General features: G+C 42.1%; 1 protein-coding gene across 2 annotated transcripts; it reads right to left on the bottom strand.

Moving 5' to 3' along the window:
* Positions 1-361: 361 nt before the first annotated feature.
* Positions 362-21,060, bottom strand: EXOG (exo/endonuclease G). Of its 2 annotated transcripts, none has more exons than XM_035129957.3 (6): positions 20,109-21,060; positions 16,808-16,957; positions 15,598-15,737; positions 14,937-15,013; positions 13,850-13,964; positions 362-1,352 (listed from the first exon to the last, which is right to left on the bottom strand). In XM_035129957.3, exons 1-6 carry the CDS (start codon positions 20,314-20,316, stop codon positions 891-893), a joined length of 1,152 nt encoding a protein of 383 aa, XP_034985848.1. In that variant the 5' UTR covers positions 20,317-21,060; the 3' UTR covers positions 362-890. The 2 variants fall into 2 exon arrangements, with proteins under 2 accessions (XP_034985848.1, XP_088509587.1); XM_088653461.1 differs by having other exon boundaries at positions 19,968-20,463.
* Positions 21,061-23,937: the final 2,877 nt, after the last annotated feature.

Raw genomic sequence — 23,937 nt, 5'->3', positions numbered from 1 at the left:
GGTGTCATTTGTTAGCAAGGGCAATAGCGAGGCTACTTGCACTCTAGCCCTATCACAGACAGGGGCAAACCTAGCAACGTAGCAAAGCTTCTCTTACTGGCAACCTGAAATTATAGCAGGCTGTGTCCAAACACAAGCAGAGAAACACAAGCAGCCATTGGTGGCAAAGGTCACTGCCCAGAATTCAATCTTGCTTGTTACAGGAATCAAGGAGGAGGACCCTGTCAATAGGAACTGGCTGTCTGCTCCATAAAGTTCTTGCGAGCATTTAGACTGCGATCTTAGCTGTCAAAAGACACATAACATTTTTCTCTGAGAAGGCTTTCCCCTGCGGCGTGTAGAATAAAAGCAAGAGTCAAAATCTTGGGGAAACGTTTATTAAAAACTTGCTGGGGAACTTCCCCCCGTCCCCTGGTTCTTGAATCATCAGTTTACACAAATAGTCACTTTCAAATGAATTTGTTCTCAAGTGGCATTTCTAGAGATTTAGAGGAATGAAAACAAAGGCTGAAAAAAAATACAGCTCGCAAGGAATTGTATAATACCATTTCTACGGCATCCTGTTAGAAAAGGAAAGTTATATCTAAGGGAGGTCTACTTATATTCCCAAGATGACCATTTTCTATTTTTCTTATATTCCAGAAGAGATTCTGAATAAAACTTACAACAGTTGATGGATTTAGAAAAGGGCACAAACGAGTGACCTTAAGTCTCATTGCCAACCTGTGCCACAGGAGGCATTTAATTTCTCAGCAAAGTGCTGCACTTTGAGTATAGGCGCACAACCAATGGGGAGGCTTGTCCAAGTTTTCTTCTTAGTAGTAGCAGAGTCTCTGTACAACAGTTCCTTAGAGAAAACACACACGCTAAAGAGTATATACGTATACGTATTAACCAGATCTCCCTTCTCTAGCTTCCATTGACTTTTGCATTGCTAATTCCTCCTCCTTCTTTTTGTAAATCTTTAAGAGATATTCGTCAGGCTCAATTCCCTTTTCCTGTAATTCAGACATGATCTTTCCCAACCTTTCCAGTGTCCTTGCGCTCTGCAACTTCCGAGTGGTGATGTACAGAGTGAACTCTTCCAAACTCATCAGCTTACAAGTATCAACCTCACAGATATTTCTAATGTCTTTAGTTTTATTCACCTGTGGGAAGAAAACAAGGCCTGACATTCTCTCCAGGTCTTCAATACTAACTTGGAATTCCGGCAGCTGGCGGTCAAAGCCAATAGCGTCATTGGGTACCACGAAGGCCCCAAGTACCAAAGGATCAGTGGATGTTTCACTTCTTCGGGCCAGAATCACTTTGTAAAGATGTGAAGGTACAGCCACATCATCTTTTCCAATTACCTATCAGCAGAGCAGAGAGATTATATCACTCCAACTCATCTGAAAGGCCATAATCCTCCCAAATCTAGAACTAAAATTTTCTACATAATGTGCAGCTGCCAAACAGATTAAAAGGAACACCATACTGAAGACTCCACTACCCCAATATCAAACCAGCCGCAGTTCTCTCATGTAGAGCTGCCAAAATAAACTCAAGCTTATAATTGACAATGTTCCCATTCATGAAATACATAAATGAAATATGGTAAAAGGAAAACGTGATGACTATCTTCTATAGTTTAAAAACCAAAGACAAAGCCCATGGAATCTGTGAATAGTACAAGAGGCAATCAATATCAATATAATAGATTATTATTATTATTATAACAATGATATTGAAGTAATAGTACATAAGAATTTATTTGAAATGGTCTCCAATTGTAACACATGGAAATTAGGCACAATGTAGTCAAAAAAGCACTAAAAAGACCAAAAATATAAATTTCCTAGTGAAGAAGAATCTATTACAGAGTTATTGGTGAGATCTCTCAAAAGTCTGACAAGGAGACAAGAACAGATTTTGGAGAAAGACAGCACTGTAAAAAGCAGCATAAATTCTCTGTGAAGGCATGTTTACCCTACACACAATCTGGTTAAATAGCAGTGACCCTGCCTTCTTTTATGGTATCCTGGGAACAGATTAGCAGTCTCAATTATAAAGAACAAGAGGGACAAGTGACAAAATGTATAGTTTTCAGTTCAGGGCCATCACCTTTTCCAAGATACTGTACTGTATTCCCTTTCCTTCTCCCCTGCCCTCCATTTCTCATATCCTAACATACGCCCCACACAACAGTCAGTCAGCATTTTGTGATCATCGAGCATGCTCTTTTTTAAATTACTTTATTTATACTTATGCATCATGCAAACACTAAATAAAACAAGTAACTAATACCATAACAGAAAAAATACAAAGCCAGAAATACAAAAGTACAAATCATTCAGCATGCTCTTCTTTGGGCTGTTTTTTTAGGGGGGGGGTGTCTCCCCTCCCTTTTTCTGGACTTCTGCAAACCTTGGGGTTCCCCTTAGTCTGCTGATGCACTCTTGTGCATGGATATAGTAGCTTTGGCTAAATAGATATCAGCTCTCAGAGAATGTTTGCTATAAGTGATTCTTTGATCTTCTGGAAAGCTGACAAGTCTACTGTAGTTGGTTTTAAGGGAGCCATGACAATGAAACCAGTTTTAAACTGGCTTATAATGGTACTGCCAAGCTTGGGGAAAACATTTTATCAGGAGGGTTAAGCAGATGCTGCCTAAATCAACAATGATGTTTGTCTTTTCCCCACAGATTGTTTCAGAACACTGATTGCAAAAATTTCCTCTTGTACCCTATACAACTGATTTGCCATTAAACTGATCAAAATGAAGAGGTGCTAAATTTGCTGTGATTGCAGGAAAAGAAAATATTTACCAAAGTTGGATGTCTTTCATTCATAACACACACAAGTTGTTTTCCAGGTCATAGCTGATTACTTAAAAACAAAATGGTTTTAGTATCAGTACATCAGACTTAGGACCAACACCCTCTGCTTCACATAATAAAGTCACATATATGAGAGCAGGGTTTTCACCCAATTTATGGAACTTCATATAATAAAGTCACATATATGAGAGCAGGGTTTTCACCCAATTTATGGAACTTTTTTCACAAGTCACTGCATGAAGACAGGACTGCATTTCTATTTGAAAGCTACTCTGGGAGTAAAAATGCTTTAAATAGGCACATAAAAGCACACTGGAGCACGTATGCACATATCTGAGGGTAGAGCAAGGCCTGAAAAAAAAACTGCTTCCATGTGACTAGGGGCTCCATGTTGGAAGTATGAAGTATATATTTGTGCAATATCAACCATCTCAGATGCTACAATCAGCAGTATCATCATCATGTTGGTGGTATCATCCCTGAGGGCTGCCCAGCTGGCACTGAACTATGACAAGGTCTTTCCAGTGGTAGCTCCGTTTGTGGAATGCCCACCTAGTGAGGTGTGTCCATATTGACTTTCAGAAGCAATCTGAAAACATTCCTGTTTAGCCAGGCATTTGATGGCTGAAAGGAACTATTCCTGGCAACCTTGAGTTCTCTGGTTAAGATAATGTTTTTATTACAGTTTTTAGAATATTTTTAATATTCCAGTACTGTTCCAGTACGGATGTATTTGCTGCCTTGGGCTCTTTTGGAAGGAAGGGTGGGACATAAATAAATAAATAAATGTATTTATTTATTTATTTATTTAAATATATGTATTTTTTAAAAATAAATAAATGTAAAGGGTGATATATGCTGGGAGGGGAGAAGAACACTGGCAATGGAGGATCATCCCCCTGCTCAGTTGGAAGGATACACTTGTTAAAAATTCTGGAATTCTCAAACTGATCTTCCTCCTCTTTCATTCCATTCCATGTAGGAAGTCTTGAGTGACACACACACACACACACACACACACACACACACACACACACACACGGAGCACTCAGCTGTGTAGACATAATAGCTTTCTTGTTCTGTTCAAAGTTACAGAATCCGTTTTGTGAACAGCATGGAATCATGGAATCCTGGACTTCCGTGGTTCATGGGAGGGAAGTGGGTGGTCTCTGCTTGTAGGGCCCACCCACCCACCCACCCATGAGGCAGAGTGAAGCAGCCTGCCTTGGGTGGTGATATCTTGCGCAGAAGTGCCCACGCAGGTGCTCCACCCACCACAGGTGCAGTTGTGCAGCTACTGCTGCAACTTCCAGCGAGATCTCATGAGATCTCTCCGGAAGCTGTTGCTGTGTAACCCCAGGAAGTGAGGCTTCGGGCGTGGGGGGGGGGGCAGCATAGCAAAGCACCTTCCCTATTTTGCCTCCAGTGGTAAAATGGAATGGACTGCCTCTGCCTTCATGCACAGAGCTCCAACATCCACAAGGATCCATCAGTGCCTCTGGAGCACAACAAAGTGGATAAGGACTGTGTACTTTTATGTGATCAGCTATGGTAGTGCTTTCTTATTTGTAATGGGAGGTAGCAGTATCTTGCACAGAAGTAGCGAAAATACCAATCAACTGACAAATAGAGCAACAACAAGAACAAGAGACTAACTCCCACCACGTGAACGGCACTGCAAAAGACTTTTATGATTACAGTGCATTTTTGAGACAGGTAATGTGCATTGTTCCACATGACTGCTCAGCCCAAGCAAGCTGAAAAAATATCAGCATGTTCATAAGCTATGTCTTTATAGGTTTAAAAGTAATGTCTTCATTCTGAGAAGATGTTCAAGCATGGGACTCTGGATGTTTTATGCCCGAGTGCCACCTAGTGGCTTTTTAGATGTAGGTGCTCTATTCAAGAGCTTGCACATCAATTTCCATAATTTAGATCCGACACACATTTCTCTCGCTGCTTGACTGAGACAGACAGAGAGCATATGCCCTTATGGTAAGTGAACAGAAAGCATCTGAAAACTATTCATGCACACATGTCTTCTTTGATTTGTGATCATCTATTCACATACAAGGGATGATGAGAGTCACCATTTGCATCTTATGCTGCAGCAGCGACACAGTCTGGCCAGAGAACAGCAGTCGCCTTTTTACAGTGTCAAAGACTTGTCGTGATTTAAAAGCTAGCACAAATAAAAACAAACTACAGTATTACATAATGGAATTTGGTCCCCCATCATGCTATCTAATTTACTGTTTCATTTGTACGATTTATATCCAGCCTTTCATCATAAAATGGCAGGTCACAAAATACAAAAACAGTCTTTAAAAATAATAAAACTTAACAAATATGGAATCTGGTCTTGTATACACTGTTTATTTTAAATCATTTTTATACGGTACCACCTTTCATTTTTAAAAAATAACCTCAAAGCATGACTCACACCTCACAGTGTAACTGAGGTGGTCTAGGAAGATACCATGGTTAATTGTATCACAAACCGCTGAGACATCAAGCAAGAGCAACAAGGTCACACAGACCCTGTCCCTCTTCTGGGTCATCCATTAGGGCAATCAAGGCCCATTCCCTCCTGGAAACTGGAATGGATCTAGAATGGGTCTAGATAATTGGTCTTCCTCCCACCTCAGAGCCTTGCAAATGGACTACTAAGTACCTTCCACAAAATGGGCACAGTAGCAACCAGATGGTGCTATAATTAGCAGAAGGAGAGGATCCAAAAAACACAGTTCATAAGGAAATGGAGCAAGACATTGCTTAGAGGGTGGGGAAAATAAGTGGTTTAATTCAGGTGGCGCTGTGGGTTAAACCACTGAGCCTAGGGCTTGCTGATCAGAAGGTCGGCGGTTCGAATCCCTGTGACGGGGTGAGATCCCGTTGCTTGGTCCCAGCTCCTGCCAACCTAGCAGTTCGAAAGCACGTCAAAAAATGCAAGTAGATAAATAGGAACCGCTACAGCGGGAAGGTAAACGGCGTTTCCATGTGCTGCTCTGGTTTGCCAGAAGCGGCTTTGTCATGCTAGCCACATGACCTGGAAGCTATACGCCGGCTCCCTCGGCCAATAATGCGAGATGAGCGCGCAACCCCAGAGTTGGTCATGACTGGACCTAATGGTCGGGGTCCCTTTACCTTTTATAATCACAGTTACAGGATTGCTGAACCTCTATCAATTTTGTTCTGCTAACTTACTATATATAGATTTGTTGACACCACTGGGTTAGTTTGGAAGACTTCAGTATTGTGGGAGACCACAGAGAGTGGCTTGCCACCACACTGTTCTGATTTTGCTGAGACTGGTATAAAAAGGAACAGCTAGCAGAGGCATACCTTTATGTTAGATCTAACATAATTACCTTTACCCGAGTTGATTTAAGATAAGGTGACACCTAGGCTTTCAACAAAGTCTCCTTGCTAGTTGATTCCAGGATGGCATGTCTGTTCCATCAGTGAAGCTTTGTCCTGGGCTGACCAGAAATGCTCTCTCCTGAAGACAGGAGGGACCAGCCACACCAAATGTGTACAGTAAGCCACCATTGTTCAGTTATGATCATCTGTTGTAGTTAAACCTTTTGGGACCAGCAACAAGATATGTTGCACCAGGACCTTGTGGGTGATTTATTCGAAGCTGGGGGAAAATGAGCTGCTTTGTTGTTTTTGTCTATGCTTAACCCACATAAATGCCCCAAATTCACCAGCCACTGCTAAATCTTATTTTATGAGATCCTGTGGCTGAGAAAACTGTATTTATTTCTGGGGCACTCACAGTGAGGGGTGCTAGCCCCATCACCTGCTATTAGCATGTGAGGGCTTTGTTCCAACCTTAGTACTTCCTTTGAGGAAAGTCTTCCCATTTTGCAGCCCACCCAAAGAAAGCAGCTACAACAGGTCAATAAAGAGAGGGGAAATGCCAATCTGCTATGACAGGTAAGTGTGCAAAGCGAATGATTACAACACAAGGGGGAAAAAGAAATGTGTCTGCATTTCTGTCAATTACTGAAAGTATACCTGGAACAATGTTTCAGTGTAATAGCTTCTCTCAGTTTCGTACTGCTGCAGAAATCTGGGTCTCATGACTTTGAATCGTTTGATGGTGTTTTTCAGCTGGAATATTGGTCAAAATTTCTAACTTTACTAGACACATACCACATTATTCATAGGACTGAATGTCAGGAGCCACTGTCCCTTCTATTCTACCCTACCTGGGAGCAAAATAAATTACCCAAAACAAACTGTTTTCACAATGGCTACTGCACAACCCTGAAACTGGCATCAGTAGACGACCTGACCCAAACCCAAATCTGAACTTCTTGTAGGTGTCACAAAAACATTTATTTGAACTTAGCATTTGGTGGTGGGAATACATGCTGGCAATATGATGGGGTTTTAACATTCAAGGCAGAATCCAAATAAAAGTTGGTGTGCAGTTAAGTAATTATAGTGCAATCCCATGTTTAGTCATGATTATGTTGAGGTATATGGGCCATAGCTCGGTGATAGAGCATCTGCTTTGCATGCAAAAGGTCTCAGATTCAATTCCTGGCATCTCCAGGTAGGGCAAGGGAAGACTTAACCTCTGCAACCCTACCACTAGACAGCATAGACAAAACAAACAAACAAACAAAAACAGCTAGATGGACCAGCGGTATGACTCAGTATAAGGCAGCTTCCTGTGTTCCCAAGGAGATCAAAGCAATGTAACTGTGCTGGATTGCATTGTTAAGACCCATTTATTTCAATGGAATTTAAGCATTGACTATGATTGAAAACCAACTGAATAACCATCTGCCTTTGAAACTATTTATTGATTACATTTAGATAAATCTGCATATTACCCAAATGCCAATGTAAGTGCTTTTTTGAAATACCGAAATTAAAATAACTTTTCATAGATCATAGAATCATAGAGTTGGAAGGAACCCATCTAGTCCAACTGCCTGCAATGCAGGAATATGCAGCTGTCCCATATGGGGATCAAACCTGCAAACTTGACATTATTTTAATATTTGATAAACAAAAACTACTTCTAATTGTCAGAAGGAAACACCATCTTTAACAACCTATTGTAATTTTCCAAACAAAATTAGTATTTAAAAAGCAAAAGTAGTCTAAATTTACTGTCCTGTGAATTATAAGTGACCTTTAATCAACTACAACTTTCATTGACTAATTTACCAGTTAAACCCTGTAGTCCTATTTATTCTTCACTTTTTAAATTGGAAGTGGTATCTCTGGGAGTATGTGAGCTAACCCCCACCCTAAACAAATAGATAAGGTTGACTAGCATCACATCTTCCATTTACAAAATGTGGGTTTTATGGCACAAAACTGGCCTCATTTTTATGGGACAGAGAATACACAGAACTCTCTAAAAGTATCAAGTTTTCCAATACAGTGGTACCTCGGGTTAAGAACTTGATTCGTTCTGGAGGTCCGTTCTTAATTTGAAATTATCCTTAACCTGGTGCCACTGTAGATAATGGGGCCTCCCACTGCCACCGGGTCACTGCTGCACGATTTCTGTTCTCATCCTGAAGCAAAGTTCTTAACCCGAGGTACTATTTCTGGGTTAGCGAAGTCTGTAACCTGAAGCGTCTGTAACCGAGGTACCACTGTACAAAAATCCAAATGGGTCATAGAGGCAAGTAGTGTTCCATGCTTCCAGAAAGTCATTGAAAAACCCACCACTTAAAACTTAGAAGAAAAATGCATTTTCACCCAGCCTTTCCCTTAAGTTGGTAATACGAAACATGGTAGAACTTTGCCTGCCAACTGTTCCCCAGATCAAGTGTTCTTTTATATAAATAATAATAATAATAATAATAATATATACTGTTTTAGCAACAGTATCATATAACCCTTCTCCAGCTGTAGCAAAGAAAGTGACCGGAAGAAAATATTAGAAAAATACACCTAAAAAAGAGATACTTGCTCTGTTGGCAACATAAACAGGCAGAGTGTAAGAAGAAATATATTAAGATCTTTGTGAGTCAGTGCCCTCTAGTGAGTGGGCAATGCAATGCTGCCACTGTAAACAAAATTAGTGGATATCACTGGACCTTTGCCTCAGAGATGGCAATTACCTGAGATTTCTGCAGGGTACGGTCAATAGAAATCAAATTTCATCAAGACTTAGCTGCCAGCACACATTATCCAGCGCTGCACACTTCGCCTTGCATCAGAGGCAATGTTGTCAGATGCATTAAAACAACATCCACAGAAACTCTGTGCGCCCCAGTGACCCTTTCCTTCCCGAATGTACTTTAGAATCCTTGAAATCTTGGTAGAACTCTGTAGGCTCAGAAAAATAACCTTATTCCACCTCATCCTCAAACTATGTTGTTCAGCTCCAGGCAAGGCTTTGCCACAAGAACTGCCATACCAAATCAGGCTAAAGAGCCATCTAGCCAAGTGCTCTGCCTCTAATGGCGGCCAGCCAGGTGCTTCAGGGGAGCTCACATGCATGATGGAGATAGCAATCCCCTGTAAGCCTACTACCCCTATGAGTGATCTAATCCATTTTTAAAGCTGCTGGTGCTACAGGCCATCAAAACATTCTGTGGCAGTGATGACCACCACAGATGTGGACATACTGCTCCACTGGTCTGCCCTGAATCAAATTTTAGTCAAGTTCATTGGATGACCTTAGAATTGTAGCCTTTTAGAAACACATAAATCAGAGGAATTAATTTAACTTTCAAAGTGAGCCACAGACAACATTATTGATACTCATTTTTAATCAGCTATCTAGGACCAGAATAACGAGAAGGTGGGGTCCAAAAAATCATTTAACTGCAGTATAATTCTGCAGTGATTTCTAGACACACTATCCTCGTTTCAGAATAAGCCTGTGGCTTCCTTGGGCACAGTGTCTCCAATGAAGTGTTTGGTTTTCCCAAGCTGTTACTTGAGCGATGACATTGACCATTAAATATCTTCCTGAAGATAACATTATTCTAACAGATATCACCTCAGGCCTGGCCCGTTCACTTGAGCTTTATTATAAACATCCTTTACAGAAGGGAACTAACATTGGTGCTGTGCAGAATTCCCTTCTTCATTAGATTTATTGTTCTGGTTACAATTGTCTTAAAACAATATGAAGTATCCACTACTCCATTACTCTCCGGATTCCTGTTGTTATTGGGTGCATTTTACTGCTTTTGTCCTGTAAACACACACCCAGCTTTTCAATCTCAGAAGGCTCTATCAGGAGGAGACTTCAGGGAGCTCCAAGTTAACATGAAGTGAAACCTAAACTCCTAAGGGGCTTCTGCTTGATGTTACTTCAGTATTTACTCCCACTTTGGTCATATGTACTGAAATAGGAAAACCATGAAAGCCAATGAAATATAGGACATGTCTCTTGACCTGGATATGATTGAATCCTTTTGTGTCCCCCTAAAGGTGTAGACAGTACCACTAGGCAGCAACAAATGTATTGTGTCCTGCCTTCATTGTTTAAGGTAATTGTCCTTGAAATTAATGATTAAATGATAACATATTCTTAGGAGATATTATTAGCATTCATATTAATTCTGCATCCCTCCTTCAGACATTGTTATTCTTTTGGAATGATGTTTATCATTTCAATCTTGTGTATTAAATAGAAAATCTGCCTGCTGTGTCTATCACACTCTCTTATTCCCCATCAGCATATAATTTATTTTTTAAAAGCATACAAATTTTCTTAGCAAAATTATGAGTTGGTACTGTTAGTGATACACTTGTTTATTTTCTCATAATGCTTTAAAAGCTACTAGTCATCCCTCCAAATGTAAAGAATATTTGCAGAGAAAATGCCGGTAATGCTTGAGAAATCATAGAACTGTAGAGTCTGAAGGGTCTGCGAGGGTCATCGTCCTACCCTCTACAATGCAGGAATCTCAGCTAAAGCATCCATGACAGATGGCCATTCAACCTATGCTTAAAATCCTCCATGGAAGGAGAGTCCACCACCTCCCGAGGGTGTCTGTTCCACTGTCGAACAGCTCTATCAGAAATTCTTGTTTAGTCGGAATCTCCTTTCTTCTAACTAGAATCTATCTTTTAAACTCTTTCTTAGAAAAAAATACAGTGGTGCCTCGCTTAACGAATGCCCTGCTTAACGAAATTTCTGCTTAACGAAAGGTTTTTTCTAGTGGAGGTTGCCTCGCTAGACAAATTCATTTTATGAAAAATTCGTCTAGCGAATCGCGGTTTCCCATAGGAATGCATTGAAATTCAATTAATGCATTCCTATGGGCAAAAAAACAATTCAATGCATTCCTATGGGATTCGCTAGACGAATTTTTCGTTATAAGAAAAGACCCGTGGAACGAATTAAATTCGTCTAGCGAGGCACCACTGTATATGAAGTTTGTCCGAAAAACCCTCAGTGAAAACAGCTGGTCAAAGTTCTTTAAAAACAACTGTTTATGACAGACAGGTACAGAAAAAAGTTTTTAAAAAACCTTGTCATTAAAACTCAATTAAAAATATTTGCTAAAAGCCCAAAACTGCTTGCCAAGGCTGGCAGGGGAAGGGTTTGTCCCCAGTGTTGTACTCAAAACTTTTTCAGATCAATAATTAGTAAAGTATGATTCCCCAGCATCCTTAGAAATCCATCAAAGAAGCATAATGGTTCAAAATGTAGATGATCTGACCTTCCTCAGAATGAAAAATCCTGAGGTTTCATACAGGAGGTTTGTAAGACCCATTATCCACATGCTATTCACATTTTTAAAATAAAGTGAACAGAATAATTCAACATCATTAACAGTGAAAGGCAAACATAACTGAATAGCTATAATTGAATAACAGGGCAGACATTAATTAATGTGTATGCTTAATCAGCTAATTCACAAGCCATTTAGATTTAAGGTTTTGTAGTTGGGAAATCCCCTCCCAAAGTGTAAGGGCAGTTCTGTAAGAAAATGACCATTCCTAGAGGGCTTGTATAAATTCCCTTCTTTATTTGGCTGGTTTCATCCACTTTAAATCTGTTGGGGGAGGCAATCCAGGGCATTCTCCAACTCAGGGGGGGGGGGGAGACTAGGGATCTGATCCATGCTTATTTAAAACAAATCCAAGCCAGTAAGCCATTTTTGGTGGCAAATGCTTCCTCAGGCAGTTGGATACATTAACACATCACTAAGAGCCTCTGAACAGCTCTCATAAACAGTGGGCTGCATCCAAGCAACATATTCACAAAGTAAACCTGATAAAAATCACCTTGTAATGTTTTTAATATGCCAAAAGTCAGCGTGAGAAATAATCTCTTTGACCATCTTGCTTTCTGGTGGATGTGTTTCATGGCAGAAGTATATTTAACAGTGCAATTCTACACAGTCCTGTAGGACTTTGTTCTCAAGAAACTGTGTATAGCTGGTGTGGGGAAACTTTGGCCCTCCAGATGTTGCTGAACTACAACTCCCATCATCATGACAGCTGTGTTTGTGGGGAGTTGTAGTTCAGTAACATTTGGAGGGCCAAAGGTTCCTCACACCTGGTGTATAGAGATGCTGCCTAATATGGTTTCTCACAGCAGCACTGTATTTATTCATTTGTGAGAGTGATACTATTTACAGTCTTGTTTGCAAAAGAATTCTTATTTTTTCTCAACATATTTCGTTTGATTCATAATTTATCTAGTCATTCTCATTGTTTAAATTAAACATAGTTAGGTTAAAAATAAATGCTCCAAGTCTGTACATAGACTTCAGCAATGAAATCCCCTCAAATAAGAGACTTTCAATGAAATATAAAGCATATATAAGAGGGAGAATCCAGAGTCTGGGAATTATGGGTGACAAAATTATAAATTTTGCATTTAATATGGGTTCAATCTGAGTGAAATGTAGAAGGAAAAATGATTGCAAAGAGAGACATTTAGAAACAAAGATCTGCTAGCAGACAAAAGTTACTAAACTGACATTCTCCAGAGAACAGCAGTCTATAAAGCAAGATGCTGTCATTTTGATTTGCTCTGGACAAAGATGGAAAACCTGCTCCTGCCTCTCCAGTGACACAGAAGAGATTCTTCCTGTTGGCATTCTCTTTTACGTTTTCAGACATACATTTATATTCTGCAAATGTGTCTCCCAAATATCAAGTGTGGTCATCAATCTGTATTTGCAACAAATGCTTTCACCAAGGCAGACAAAACGATGGCACAGACCTTGAGACACACCAAATTCAGCCAACAGATAGCAGCAGCTTCAGATTAATTTCTTTGGTAATGAGAAGTAAGTGGTAACATAACCCAAGCAAGGAGCAATGCCATAAGCAATACTTTGGGAGTTCCTCTCTTTGCTTAAGAGATCTAAAAATAATCACATGTCCATAAGGGCAAAACAAAAACACAAAAACAATAGTCTAAAGTTAACTTTAAACAGTGCACAGCCACTGGCTGAAAACAATTTAAGTGAGCTTTGAAGAGGATATGGCTGTAAACCAGAGCTAAAATAATTATCTATGCATGTTTATTTATTTTTTTAAAAAATGTAAAGCATGTTTTAATCTCATATTTCTAGAATTCACAACATTACTTGCATCATATTACGCAAGTCACAGAACTTCACTTTTCTGGATGCATAATTTTGATTTGTTTCACACACAGTAATCACAGTTTTGTTAAAAATGCACCACTTGATTTCTAGTATTTACTGTCTGCAGAGATGGCATGCACTGCATTGCCTCTCACTGTTCTTACTCAGTTCTGTTTGCTGCCCACAGATTGTCACTACTCCTTCCTCACAATACATGACTTAAATTTTGCTACTTGGGCCACTGGACCTATTCTATGCACGTGATCCCATATTTATATTCATCAGCTGAGACCACAAAGCAAATCCAAAAGCATTACTCACCAGTATAAGGCCTCAAATGGTGCAACCTTACCACTAGTTGTTATTGCCTTTCTCGCACATGCAGTTCCAAGTTCAACTCCTAAAAAAAAACTGCATGGCAGAAACCCCTCCAACAAAATCAAAGGGGACTTTGTTCTAATTATATGGCTAGGTTCAACAGCTTACCTGATACACAACCCGTTTTTTCCCATCATCATCCATCTGAGGTAATGTCAAAGGTCCAGAAACAATCCAGACATCTTCAAATCTTTCAGTCAGTTCCCGGCAATACATTTCTAGCCTGAAATGAAGCCAAAAAAGTTTAAACATATGGACTAGCTTGGGGCTGGGGCATTCCAAACATACCTACAACAGAGAAGGGCAGTGGGGCATTTTAGGGGTGGGATAACATTTCCCAAGCTAAGTATATTAAGGTAAGCATGATGAGCAAATGTGAGCTTTAATTTTAAGTTTATTGCTGTATGGCGCTTTAGCTCGGTAACCAGATCACAAATCAGTTCTCTGCCTTGTTTGCTTCCATTCATATGTATCTTTGCACATGCTTGTGTTATTGTTTGCTCTGTACCATGGGGCAGCTATTAGTGGAAATTCTTTGTTTCCAGCATGTTGAGTCAATACTTTAAAAAGCCAATACTTTATTTGCACCTTTTATATTCAAGTTGATTGGTAGAAACAGTGCTTTGTTTCCAACATGCTCAGCAAGTAGAGGTCAGACTCAGAGTGTATCTGTTTACACTGAGTAGTAGGCGGAGACCCATTCCTGGACTCACCCACATTAGTAGCTACCAAATTAACAGAAACCATTATCATACTGTTTTCCCTGCTTGAAGCGAGCTAATTCTATTTCTGTGCTAGTGTGTGTCTAATTAATTGAATTCCATTCCATTCCATTGGATTTGTAGGCTTTAAAATGCCGTGCACTGTATGCCTTCAGGAAGAGAAATATTATAAATCTCAATAAATAAATATATGAACCCTGGACTCAGGCTTAATATGCCTGCCACTTGCCCTGGGCAGCACTTCTCTCTTTGCATAAACAGACTATAGGAGCTTTCAGGCTAGATCACCAGAATGCTAATATGTGTGCTCCTCCCCGGAGAAAGCTACATAGTTTCTCTAGTTTATTTCTTTATTTTTGATGCTTCTTCCCTTGCCTCCCTCTCTCCAGGTTAGGCTGACACATTATAAAAATGTTTAAAATATCACTAAACAAAATTTTACCTTGAAATTAGTTAATCTAGTAGCAATTTACCTATTCCAGAATCCAGCATTATTCTGAAAGTTCTGGGGTACAATGTTGGATAGATAAAATGTTTCTGCCATAGCCTTCTGTAAGAAAAAAAGAATTGTAAACTGAATTTTGGATGGATACCTAGACTTACTTAAATGCTCAGAATAAAGCAATCAAATGTCAATGTTTCTCTCTTTCAGTAAGAACCACTAAGAACATTCTAATACATTTACACACAGAACAACACTGCCCCAACATCATTCTGTTACATGATGTATTGCATTTCAAGACTGGTGCCTTCAAATTCAATCTGCTTTTTAAATTACTTACTTCCCCCTGGTCACTATGGGCTAGCACAGTCCTCCCCCAATTGTTGGTCTCCAGATGTTCTGGAGTACCTCTCACCATCTCTAATCAATGACCAACCATATTAGCTGGGGCTAATGTGAGTTGTAATCAGTTGGGTGTCAAACTGGAGAAGGCTGGGTTAGCAATATTTTCCAGTTCTCTCAAAGCACTTTCACAGCTCTGTCATTGATTTTAGGAACCATGGATTCTGTTCCAGTCCCATGCTTAAACTACTGCCTAGCTCTGCTGAAAACATGACGTACAAATTGTTTTTAATGTTCTTTCCCCTCCCCTTCAAACAAACAACAGGCCAAGAATTAAGTAGCAGTCCTACTGGTGAATATTTGTTATCCCCAGCTGGTGCCATATGGCCTCGTGACCAGCCACTCCCGATGTAGTCTTCATTCAAGGCAGTGAATATTGGAGGGATGCTAGGATCTGGTCTAAATTTGCAGTGTTTTCTGTCTGCATTGCCTGAGGAACAAAAACAAGTTGTTCAGCAAACCTTTTCTTTTTTTAAAAAAACAGAAACTATACTAAATGCAACTGACAAAACTGCAAAATAAACAGCAATCCTGAACAATATCCTAGAATACAGTCCGTTCACATGATATTGTGATATTGATCTCCATTATTATCCTGTGTGAGCTGGCAGTATGCATTCAAGACTCCCATGAAACTCTGCATTGCAAGGAAAAACCAGTAGGTGAGCTGTCTTTCAGGGAAGATTGTCCTCTATTACTGATGTTTCTTACTGAGAAAACTGGTAAGCCTCAGATGAGTTCTCTACTCCTACACACGTCATGGCACTTTGCCAATCACGCTGGTGCCCCTAGGCACCAACCCAACATTGCCTGCAGAGATCCACATGTTTAAGGGTCACAAAGGGAAGAGGATGTAGAAAGGGAAGGAATCACATGGAAATGAAAGCCTCATTAACTGAAAAAGTCCATATCAATGATAAACAAAAAGAAGGGGTTAATTACATCGATTAAAATGCCTACAAGCTTGAACCAAAACTAGTAGACATCCGTAGGATATGCTCTTAAATTCCACAGACATCCACTAACTATCTTGCACCTACTGTATCAATTTGAAGTCTCACCCATAGATGAAAATAATATTTCTGGGCTAGCAAGCAGCACCTTCATGCTCACATATGCTTTCTTCAGGATTTATAAATTTTGGCTGAGCTTGGCTTCTAGCAGGCAGTGAGGTTCAGTTTTCTCATGTCCAGATCCATAGAGGTAAAGTACCTGCTGCCCAGGTACCTGCTGCCCAGCCACTTCTGCCAACCACATCTATGAAATCTTGTGCTCTTTACAAGACTGAGATTGTTGCCCATTGACAGCTTGTGTATGTGGACAACATAATTTACCCACCTGACAGAAGAATCCTATGCATTTTTTACTCAGAAGCTCCACTATGCTCAATGAGGCTTACTCTCAAAGGTCCTATTACTCATGCACAGCCAGTGAACTGCTTCTAACCCACAAGTAAATTAATTACAAGTGATGTACAAATGCACACAAGAGTTCACTTACCCAAAGTCTTATGTTTGGAAATATGTTCAATCACCCACCTAGGCACTCGTTTTGCCTGATCATAAGATAATGCATGATTGGTGTAATATCTGATCTGTGTTCCAGCTGCAGGAAATCCATACTTTTCCAACACAGTCTCTGTTATGGGTTCTAAGAGAGAAATGAAGAGTTTTAAGGCCAGAACATGTGGGCTACAAGTGTAGCCAGAAAGGCATCAAATACCTAAGAACCCCATTAACAACTGAGAATTTACCCAAGTCTTACAAAACTCTTTTCATTTCTGGTAGTTTCAAGTGTATGAGGCTAAGCTCTGTTTCCATGCAAAGCACCACATACATGGGTGGTGCCAATATTATTGCAATGCGCTCTGTGTAGGGGTACCCTTGGGCCAGGTTGCGATGCTCCAGCTGGTACAAAATGCTGCAGCTTGACTGCTGATGGAGGCAGACTGCTGCCAGCAAGTAACACCAATGATTATCAGCTTGCAATAGCGACCCTTATGTTACTGGGCCAAGTTCAAGTTTCTTGTATCAATTTTTTAGGCCATTAACAACTGGGATCTAGAGTACTACCTTCAGGATTGCCTGGCTTCTCAATTGCCTGATCACTAAGACCATTAAGGAAGTCTCTGTTAGTTGTCCCTCATAGCCCAGGAACTATGCATTCAGTACAGTCAACTGATTCTGCGGAACTAATGATTAAAAATTCACCAGTTTTAATCCTCACAACAACCCTGTGAGGTAGGTTATGCTGAGAGAAAAGTGACATCATTAGCCCATGACCACCCAGTGAGCTTCTTGCCTGATTACTGTTATAAACTAATTATCATTAATATTATTTATTATATTTCCATACCACCCTTCATCTGAAGATCACAGGGCAGTTTATAATATAAAAAAACAAACATGCATACTGTACCATAATAACAAAAGCCTAAACCCCAGTTGAAATGGATTAAAATATCTGTTTCTTCCAAGAGCACCAGGATCTGGTCTGCAATCACCTGTTCAAGAACCTTTCCCAAGAAGGCACTACTAACAGTGTATAAGTTCTAGTGATCCATATTGATTACCTAATGCAGAGGCTTTAATGTAGTGGATCCTACTATCTGGAACACCTTTGCCCTGGAAATAAGGCATGCACTAAGTATTGCACCATGTGCTTTCAACACATGCTGAAAGCTTTACTTTTTACCCAGGCCTTCCCAGATTAGTCTGCAGGCGACGATTTATAGTATACTATGTTGGTTTATTTTATTATGTACTATTGTTCTGAACTTTTGTGCAATGTTTTGTGGTTTTCGAAATGTTAAATGGTTTATACATGTTTTAAAATAAAATAAATAATAATAAATAATAATTGAACTGGAAATTGAACCTGGGCCTCCCTAGTTCAAGGCTGATACTCTAGTCTAACCACTACACCACGCCGGCTTATCCAGAGGCATGTAGGGGCTACTGATGGAAGCAGAATAATGGGCTGGATTGACTTTTGGTCTGATGTGTTCTAACAGCAGAGGAGTCCTGCCACAAAAAGAGATAGGACCGGCCCAGGCATCACCCAGCAACAGAGAATTTGAAAGGGAGGTTGATGAGAGCCTACTTCACTTATCGCAAATTTAAAACTTTCTATCCTTTTTACTTTCAAAACATTTTAAAATGTTGTTGGGTTGAGAAGTGATGTGGGCTTATTGTGTACTTGTAACCTTTTGCCCACCACTTCAGATTGATTTTTTGATAACAGTTATACAAATACACTTAAAGCCACCATAAAATGAAAAATATGTCATTGCTAGCAATTTACTGCTGGTGTGATACAGCCAGACAAAACCACTTTCTCAATACAGTGCTGATTGATTTTCAATGTATACAGGGAGAAAAGAGGCAGATGTTATTTTTAATTCAGTTTATATTTAACAATTCAGGAACAAACCACAGGTTGTTTGGTTCGATTTTTGTGCCATGCTAAAAAAAACCCAGTTGTTTGCATTAAAAAAGTACTACTTTTGCAGAAACAAAAGGAAACAAATGTTTAAAAACAACTTATTTCAACACAAATTGTTATAAACAGAAAGCAATAGATAAAAGAAACCAATACTTTGTTCTCTTGTGCACAATTTTTTCAGACCATGCTGTAAAATGTAACTAGCAGGACTCCTAAGGGCCTAAAATGCCATATTAATGAAAGGCAAATTCACTGTAAATTTGTGCAATACTATTTTCCTTTAGAAATCGCTAACAGGGTTCTAGTGGCTATAGAAGGAAAACGTTTAACTAAAGATAGATAGATATGAATGGGAGACCACCAGGAGTCCCATTTCAAAGTGGAGTCTAGATAAATATCTTTTTAAAAAAATCAGTTTAAGTGTTGAAGAGAAATGTAAGCATTTGAGGAAATGTTAACATTTCATTTTCAGCCGCTTGCTGAAAACAGTATGCTGGGCTAAATGAACCTTTGGTCTGATCTTGGGGAAGGGCGATAATCAGCTCAGTCACACAGGGTTTCCCAAACTTGGGTCTCCAGCTGTTTTTGGACTACAACTCCCATCATCCCTAGCTGGCAGAACCAGTTGTCAGGGATAATGGGAACTGTAGTCCAAAAACAGCTGGAGACCCAAGTTTGGGAAACCCTGGTAGAAGACAAGCTGTCCCCAGGATATTCCTGGTTCAAGCCCCAATGGCACCTGCCTGAAACCCTGGGGAGCCTCTGCCAGTCCTTGTAGGTAGGCAATACTGAACTGGATGGCGCAACGGTCCCGATTCAGTGCAAGGCACCTTCCCATATTCCTATTTAATTTGAAACTGCGCCAGATCAACAATAAGGTAAAAGGTAAGCACTAGGAAAACAACACGGAAAAACCAACAGCAAAAACGTCATGAACAGCAGTACTGTAGTTTTTTGTTTTTGTTTTACATGGCGACCAAACAGCTACCCCAAACCGGTGCCCGGCAGGAAAACAGAAAACTCTCCAAATTATCTCGAAACTGTCAAAATTAGCTGTTGCGTATTCCAGAGAAATCCCTTTATTAAAAAAAAAAGATGTAATATTCTATCAGCAATATGCCTCTCCGGTCTCCCTTTTTTATATGATGCTCTTTTCTGGAAAGCTCTGAGGGCGCAGGCCCGCCGCTGAGCTGACTGAGGGCTGCCCTCTATATACCGGTAGCAGGCCCCACTTTCCCCCTCAGCCGCGCGTCGCCAACGGGCGCCCTCAGCCATCGCTCCGGCCGCCGTGACCGAAGAGCAGAGCTCCTGCAAGCGAGCCGGGTCGGCAGTTGCGCCTGCGCACTCGCTCGCTTACCCTCCTGAGGCGGCGGCAGCAGTGGCGGTTGCTGTTTTGCCGAGGCGGCGGCGGCCGCGGAGCTCTCCAGGGACGCGGGTGGGAGGCGGGGCTCCCCGAGGAGTTTGCGGGCAGCAAGGGCGGAGGCCGCGGCTCCCAGCGCCGCCCCGCACACGAAGCCGCCGAAGAAGCGGCTCCGGGCGAGGCGGGCGCCCAGCGACCCGGCCATGATAGCGGGCCTGAGGGGAGGGAAAGGAGCCTTGCCGCCTCCGCCTGCGCCTCAGTCAGCTTCTCTTTGCTCCGCCTCGTGAGGGGAGGAAAAAGCGCGCGAAAGCCAAGCTCGGCAACGTCCTGAAGCAGGGCAAAAATCTGCTATCCTCACTTGTGCAATCAACTACTTGTGAGACGGGTTGAAGAAAGAGTCCATAAACGTATTTACTGCAGTAAAATGCGCCCGCCCCCAAGCAGGGCCGGCGCAGCCGTGGGTGAGAGCGGCGGAGCTGGTGGGCGGAGGCGGAGCACAGCCCCGTGGAGCGCGAGTTCGGCGTTCCCGCCCACCGCGTTGCGCCCTCCCTCCAGCTCCGCGTCGCGCCCTCGGCCTCGGGGCTTCTCCGGCGGGACAGAGGCTGAAGCTGGGCTGCCCGGGGACGGAGGGCTGCGTGCGTGCCCAGGTGTCAAGTCGCAGCCCGAGCTATTCTGGGGCGCCCTTGTGGCTCAGCAGCAGGGCCGGTGCAAAGGGAAAGCGCCGCGCAAGAAACTGGGAGCGGGGGCGAGTGGAAAAGGCAGGTGATCTCCACGTGCATAGCGAGACGGGCTGCTCGACGCCCCAGCTCGGTCCCACTAGACCAGCCCTGTGGCCTACCTCGCAGGGTTGTTTTGACAAGGAAGGCGCACGAGAAACCCGTTTGCAAAGAGGGAAGGGCCGCAGGAGCAGATGGCAAGCCCCAGCTGGCGGAGAGGATCAGCAGCCTGTGAGGCGCGCGCGCCCGGCCACGGGAGGAAAAGGCCGGAGGTGGGAGCGCTCGGTATGTTAACTTGGAAGCAAACCTTCGGCCCTTCTGCCAGGCAGCAGCTCCCCACGACTGAGGCCATAAGCAGGACACACCCTGGGGTGGGGGCAGCCACTGGTCTCCTTCAGAGACCACCTGCCTCTGGTCCTGGAGCGCCGAAAGGATGATTAGCCTCTGCCAACTTGTCTAATCCCCTTTTAAAGAATGCTTTAGTTGAGATTCCTCCATTGCAGGGGGTTGGACTAGATGACCCTTAGGGTCCCTTCCAACTCTACACCTCTAGGATCTATAAAGTCATCTAAAATGAGGGATCACCACAATCTGTAGCTGCAAAGCTGTAGCTTGAATGCCCTTTTGCTCCCAGTCTCCCTCCCACCCATTCTGCCCCTTCCCCTTCTACAGTAAAAGTGTTGTAACCTTTCTGCAAGCACAACTTTCATAATCCCTGTTTGGTTTTGCCAATTTGAAAGTGGGCAGAGAGAGACAGGGATTTTTTTTTTTGCTGGTTCGTTTTTAAAGTGACAGTATAAAAGAGAGTTGTCAGTTCTTGTTATGTTTCCAAAATAAAGGTTTGTGAGGAATAATTTTTAACTGACAAACAACGTATTTTCAAGAGGAAAAAAAACCTATTCCCTACATTGCATCATCATACTGAATAAACTATATTTGTGTGTGAATTTCAAAAATGTAAAAGGATAAACAAAGTTTTATAAAGGGTCCCATTACCTTCCTCTCCTGACCTGCCTCTCCTGGGGGGAGGGGAGAAGGCCAGGGGCTGCAGTGCCCACCCCTCCCTTTGCCCCTGGATTGCAAACCAGCCATCTATCATGTTTCCTGGGCCACTTCCTGTGTGCAGGACATTTCCTCTGGGGGACTTGCCCCTTCTCCCTACAGCCCCACAACGTTTGCTCCTTGGGGTGGCTCAGGCTGGAGAAAATGAGACTCTTAACCTCAGGGTCCTGAGTTCGAGCCCCCTGTTGGGCAAAAGATCCCTACATTGCATGGGGTTGGACTAGATGAGCCCTGTGGTCCCTTTCCAAATAAGAGTATCATTAGCTCCTTTGGCTTACACTTCCCAATGGAGCAGTCTAATAGAATCATAGAAAAGGGACCCCAAGGGCACATGGACCTCCCTGCTCCAAGCCACCTTGCTCCCCCTCTTTCACGGCTGCCCTTACCCTATTTCTGGCTGGTCCAGCGCAGATCTTGGCTCTTGGCATGGATGACCAAGTTGACCTCAGCACGCTCTGAGAAATACCTCTGCACCCCAGCCAGGTCCTCTGGGTGCCACATTTTAAGAAGGGTGTTGACAAGCTGGAAGGAGGGCGACCAAGGTGGTCAAGGGTCTGGAAACCACGTCTGATGAGGAATGGTTGAAGGAGCTGGGTATCTTGAGCCTGGAAAAGAAGAGGATGAGGAGAGATATGATAGCCATCTTCAAATATCTTAAGGGCATGGAAGAGGGAGCATGCTTGTTTTCGCCTGCTCTGGAGGGTAGGACTTGAACCCATGGCTTCAAGTTACACAGAAGGAGATTCCGGCCTAAACTTCAGGAAGAACTTTCTGATGGTAAGAGCCATTTGACAGTGGCACAGTCTCCATCAGAAGATGGGGAACTTCTTCCTTAGAGGTTTTGAAGCAGAGGTTGGATGGTCATCCATCAGGGATGCTTTAGTTCTAGCATTGCGGGGGGGGGGGGTAGACAGCCCCTGTGGTCCCTTCAAAATCTACAGTTATTTAATTATAAAGTACAATAATTCCACATTCCGTTTTATCTTGGGAAAGGTTTTTTTTTAACTACGTATTTATGAATAGAACTGTTTTATTTGCTTTACAGGTGCATATTTTATTGCTGTAGATGACCTTGGTACTTTGCAGTGAAGGGGGATTAATAAACCTATGCGAACACAGTTCCAACTCCCATACAGATACTTGCTGGGCTGCTCTGCACTTTGTGGGAGGCTGTTTTGCCTTGAGAGGGGGAAGGAGGGCTTTATTCCATCAGAATCCCATTTCTTTAAAAAGAATAAAATAAAAATTATAGAATAAGAAACTACCTGTTTTCCCTCAGCTGCCATGTCTGTTTGTGGCATCACTGACAGTCCATACATAGCTAGGGATGGTGAAACATCTGCCCAGCCCTACTAGGCCTCACATTGGGGGGGGGGGGCACTTGTTAATAAAGAAATGACTGAGGAGTCCCCTCACATCTACTTAGCCTTCCCCTGCATTGGCTAAATAATCACATCCCTCATTTGTGTTGTTGGGATAAATTTATATAATATCCCAATGAACTTAGAGAAGAATATATCTGGTATACTGTACAGAAGAATATCAACAATCTGGCACAGATAATTTTACCCATGGTGTTTTGTTTTTCCAGAATCTGCTAAAACAGAAGGGAGAGGTCAGCCGTTACCCGTAAGGGAGGAAATATTCCTTTGAGAAGCTTCTCCCGAAATGGAAGGCACACGAGACTCTGTAATTCTCTTCTTTGGGAGGTGGGTGTCGTATGGGTGGCCTTAGCAAGCTGAATGCGAAGGAGGCAGGTCTCAGCCCTTTGGATTGTGGCAAGAACAACCTGGGAGCATCTCTCGGCTGCTGTGCTTGTACCTCCTCACTCTCCCAATCGCTACCTCCGCACCCAGCCAAGAACAAAGACCAACATCTCTTGTCCTTCGAGCCCCATGTTGGGCAAAAGATTCCTGCAGGGGGTTGGACTCGAAGACCCTCGTGGTCCCTTTTAACTCTACAATTCTGAGATTCTGTGATCTAAGGGCATTGCTTTCAAGTGAACAACGTCATTCTCAGTGCCCTGAAACACATTTAAAAGGCATTCA

This window comes from Zootoca vivipara, chromosome 11 (assembly GCF_965207765.1).
Source record: "Zootoca vivipara chromosome 11, rZooViv2.hap1.1, whole genome shotgun sequence".
NCBI lineage: Eukaryota > Metazoa > Chordata > Lepidosauria > Squamata > Lacertidae > Zootoca > Zootoca vivipara.
The sequence above is the reverse complement of the archived record's forward strand: the minus strand, read 5'-3'. Positions and strand labels throughout refer to the sequence as shown.